At 37.1% G+C, this 4,545-nt stretch overlaps 1 protein-coding gene across 1 annotated transcript; it reads left to right on the top strand.

Annotated features, from left to right (window-relative positions):
* Positions 1-1,827: 1,827 nt before the first annotated feature.
* Positions 1,828-2,376, top strand: LOC101703922 (ribulose-phosphate 3-epimerase-like). The gene has a single exon (XM_013071400.2). The coding sequence runs from the start codon at positions 1,894-1,896 to the stop codon at positions 2,374-2,376; it is 483 nt and encodes a 160-aa protein (XP_012926854.1). The 5' UTR covers positions 1,828-1,893.
* Positions 2,377-4,545: the final 2,169 nt, after the last annotated feature.

Below are 4,545 nucleotides of genomic sequence, written 5' to 3'. Positions count from 1 at the left end.
TAAAATGTTCTAAAAGCATTTTTAAAAGTAGCAGAATGGGAGTGTGTAATAAGACACACTGCACACAGCCCATGCCTATCAGAAGTAGACCCACTTCAAATAAGACTTTTTAAAAATCCCCAACTTTGTTTTCTTTAAATCTAAATCTTACATTCTGTTAAATAATCTTCCCATTAAAAATGTGTTTGCACAGTTCCACGTTTAGTATTTCTTGTCTCCCCTCCCAAGCCCTGTGTAAACAAGACCACAGGGCGAGGGTTCTCATCATTGTTTCCCTGACGCGCACCGAGAACCTGAGTTGGTACCTGGCTCAAAGCAGATACAGTCGCTGATGGAATGAAACTTTCAAACAAGGCTTCCTTGCCAAAGAGATGTGTTATGTTTACCCTGGGAATCGTTCTAAGCCTCTGAAACTGTGCAAGCAGGGGCAGCTGAAACATGTTTTGAAAAGGCATCAATTAAAGTGTTTTCCTGTTACTTTTGAGGTAGGATTTCAACACAGATTAATCTAAGCTGGATGCCACCTGATGGAGACCAGGCCCTTGAAGTCGTATCACACAGAAAGGCTATCAGTATGGAGGTCAGGAATCCAAGCAGGGATTATCTGTGTACCTGGGGACAAAAGTGAGGATTGAGGTGTTCAAACAAATGAATGATACTAACTTCTCAATTGTTTGTGAAACATTTCAAGCAATAGTTCCATATTGGTAGGATTGCAACATTTCCCTCGATTCATGATTGTATTTTGGAAGCTTGGAAGCTTATCTTCTGGCACCTGTCCACATCTTTGAAGCTGAAACTGGAAATTCTAACTGCGGTCTAGTAAAATTCCACAGTTGATTTTTCCTGAAGCAAAACCTGTTCAAAAATCCCACGCTGCTGACCTTGTCTTTTCTCAGTGATTTATTAACTATTTCAAATCTGTTCTCAAAGGTTTGCTTTGTGGTTCACCTCTAAAATTTTAAATGCATATGAGACAAGCAAAAGTATAAGAGCTTTTCTTAATGAAAAGCCAAGTCCCCCCTTTGAAAATTTTAAAGTCAGGTAATAGTGAATCTGTAATTTGGAGCACAGCCTGCCTCACCCTGTAGAGATGCAAGACACAACAAAGTCTTCCCTGTCACTGGAGACTACATGGCATTGTGGGTTCTGACCTCCACATGCTTAAGAATTTGTGCAATTTGTCAAAATGGCAAGCCAGGCTGGCACTGGAATGTTTCATTCTCACAGTTTAATTTTACCTACAAATAAACATTACATTTGAAGTCTCCTGTGATTGTGATACATTCCTAAGCTTTATGCTCCAACTTGATTATCAGTGTGCTGGTTGTAAGTTTAAAAATACCATTAATTAGACAAAAGACTAATTGGTCCAATTTGGAAAAATGCTGATAATCAAATTGGTGTGCCTTCTTATATTATAAAGGACATTTTGAAACAGTTTTCAACTTGGCTTTTAATTATGGTGAGCTTGCATTTCAAAGAACTAATTAGATTTCTTATTGTTTCTTTTGGAACTCAAAATTTTGCCCTTAGGCTATCAAGGAAGAAAAGACAAAAGCAGAAAGCAGCTTTCATTCATTCATTCACTTTAAAAGTTTTTAACCCTCTTTCTTCATCTACTTACCAAAACACATGTGGTGGCGGCGGGGGTGAATAAGACCACTTGTTGGGCTATTGGAAGTGAATATAACAATAATTTATTGATTATTTGATAAGTCAGATGTTTTGTAGATGAGTGAATGGCAGAAATAAATGCTTATTCTTTTACTTATTCTAGAAATATTTAGCTTGAAGCTCTAGGACTAGTCTTTGATATGTGGGTGTGGAGACTGAGCCTAAAGGGGATAGGCATGCCTTTCCCATGCTCCTATGGCTAGTTAGTGCAAAAACATGCACATGATGGGGGCCAGGAAGGAACAGTGGGTGAAGCCAATGGCCATACCAGGAGCCAATCAATATACCTTTCATCTTGAGGCCACTGACATCCCAGGGACTTTCATCAAAGATATCCGAGAGACTATGATGAAGGTTGACCTTGCCATCAAACCAGGAACTAATGTTGAATATTTAGCACCATGGGCCAATCAAATCAATATGGCCTTGGTCATGACAGTAGAACCTAGGTTCAGAGGACAGAAATTCATGGAAGACATGATGCCAAAGGTTCACTGGTTGAGGACCCTGTTTCCGTCTCTGGATATAGAGGTCTATGGTGGTGTATGTCCTGACACTGTCCGTAAGTGTGCAGAGGGAGGAGCTAACATGACTGTGTCTGGCAGCGCCATTATGAGGAGTGAAGATCCCAGATCTGTGATCAACTTACCAAGAAATGTTTGCTCAGAAGCTGCTCAGAAACTTTCTCTTTATCAATGAGACCACAAGAAACCCAGTGTTTGTGTTCATGAAACCTTTTCACTGGAAAACAAGAACATAGACTACCAGATCACATCACAATTGATGCAGTGCTGCTTTCCTCAGGAATTATTCCAGTGATTAAAATCTTTTGTACAGAATGTTCTAAGAGGTTAGAAATTGGTGTGTATTAACTACATTTTAGCAATGCAATTTAAAGATTAGAGTGAACTACCCTGTTTTTATGGAAGAATTGATATTTTATAGTGTGAAAATATGACTGATAAGGCTACAAACAGAAATGTGTCTTACTGCCTAAGGAGGGCATATTAGCCCTCATAGTAGAAAAAAATTATTTTCTGTGTTTTTAAAATGAATGTTCTATAGTTTATCAGCTGTTCTTTAAAAGCAAAGGGAATCTTTGTTTTTTCTAATTCATATTACTGTATTTCTGATTTGTTTACAAGCTTGATGATATGAGTAGAATAGAACTAAAAAATATAAGTTTGGGTGGGACGGCAAACCATAGTCTTGCATGAAAGGTTTTTCACTTTCACCTTCTACTGAATTCATTAAAAACGATAAAAGCCATATATGAAGCCCAGGGATTCTAAAATGCAAGTATGGGTTTTATCAAGGTGTTTGCATTGTCAAAGCAGGTGATTCAGCGATTCCTTCCAGCTCCTGGTTTTTTTAATCTCACCCACCATTCTTGAGATTGCTGAATGATGCTGCGTTTGTTAGCTCTGTACGGAAAGGAAAAGTAAAGCCTTCATTTGGAATTTCCATTGTGTTGAATGAATTCTGACTCTGTCCCTTTCTAGCTGTTTGCCCTTAGCAGATCACCCATCCTTTTTGCACTTCTAACTCACTTATATGTTGAATGTACTGTAACTGTAACAACCATGAAGGTTGTGTTGAGGACCAAATGAGGTGTGGAACACTTCCAGTACTATTTGTAGAATTTAGAGGATGCTTAACATAAAATGGCTAACATTACATGAGTTTACGTTTTGTTGGTTATTAAGTATTTTTATATAATCTCCTTAAACCTATAAATTATTCCTGTAAGTGGTAGGACAGGTATTTTTGTTCCATTTTAAAAATGAAGAAAGTAAAGCTCAGCAGTAGGGTGGCATGATGGGAAGGATCTAGTGGGGTAGGATCTAGGGTTCTGCCCTCCTCTTTTAAACAAATAGAGCCCTTAGGTGGTGAGTTAGACAAAAGAAGCTTGTTTTACTTAATAACATTGTCTTATTTTCAGTACAACTTTACCCTGTAACAGCATCAAGTGGCTGACAATATCAAGACCAACTAGGCAGAGATGACAGGTTACAAAGTTCATCCATGAACTAAGTTACTTTGAGCTGTGTTCCCAGTTATATAGAAACTACAGATGTGTATCAGGTACTGTATTTTTCTAAATATTCTGTGATAAATATGGCAAGTATTAAATTTCTTAGGAGATAAGATTCAAAATATTTACCTTATTAGGGATGGAATAGAACTTGGTTATGTTTTTTTCCTACACTGTGAGTAAAAATGTGTTTCTTAGTATTGTTTTAATTTTGATTTAGGAGGAACATGTGCTATGAACAGGTAGCATTTAATTCTATCGCACAAGGCATATAGAAATAACTTTAATTTAAAAACTTACATAGAAGATTATATAATATCAGACATGATGAGGATTTGAATTTATTTACCAGGACATCTTGGGTTTGTCTGTTTTTTGTTTTCTTTTTCTTTAAAAATAAGTGTACAGGCCAGAGATTTAGCTCAGTGGTTTTGCCACCTGCTACACAAGCTCAAGGACCTGAGTTTGATTCCCAGTACTAAAAAAAAAAACAAGTACAGTAAAACTACAAAAAAAAGAGAAATATTTATTCACTGCCTACCAGAGACTCATTCATGTCTAGGTCCTGGCACAGTAGATTGAATAAAGTCTTTGTCTCTCTAAAACCTGCAAATCAATGGAAGGTATAGAAAATATGCAGATGGATGAATGGCCAGGAAACAGGATACATATAGAAAATGCAGATAGAGCAAAAATACATGAGTATCTTATTTACATAATTTCTAGATTATGAGGTGAAAGTCACTTGTGCCTTTTTTAACAGTTCACACTCTGTGTTGAAATAGGCCTAAAGTAAAATGCCTAGATTGGCCCTGCAAAATAGACACAGAATA

This window comes from Heterocephalus glaber, unplaced genomic scaffold, assembly GCF_053883595.1.
Source record: "Heterocephalus glaber isolate CG9 unplaced genomic scaffold, H.glaber_assembly_v1.0 deba00000122, whole genome shotgun sequence".
Classification (NCBI taxonomy): Eukaryota; Metazoa; Chordata; class Mammalia; order Rodentia; family Bathyergidae; genus Heterocephalus; species Heterocephalus glaber.
Note: the sequence above shows the minus strand (reverse complement) of the source record. Positions and strands in the feature narration are given on the sequence as shown.

What these genes read in the sequence shown, in the direction of transcription:
- LOC101703922 (XM_013071400.2), top strand. Translation starts at nt 1,894, where the DNA reads ATGCACATGATGGGGGCCAGGAAGGAACAGTGGGTGAAGCCAATGGCC.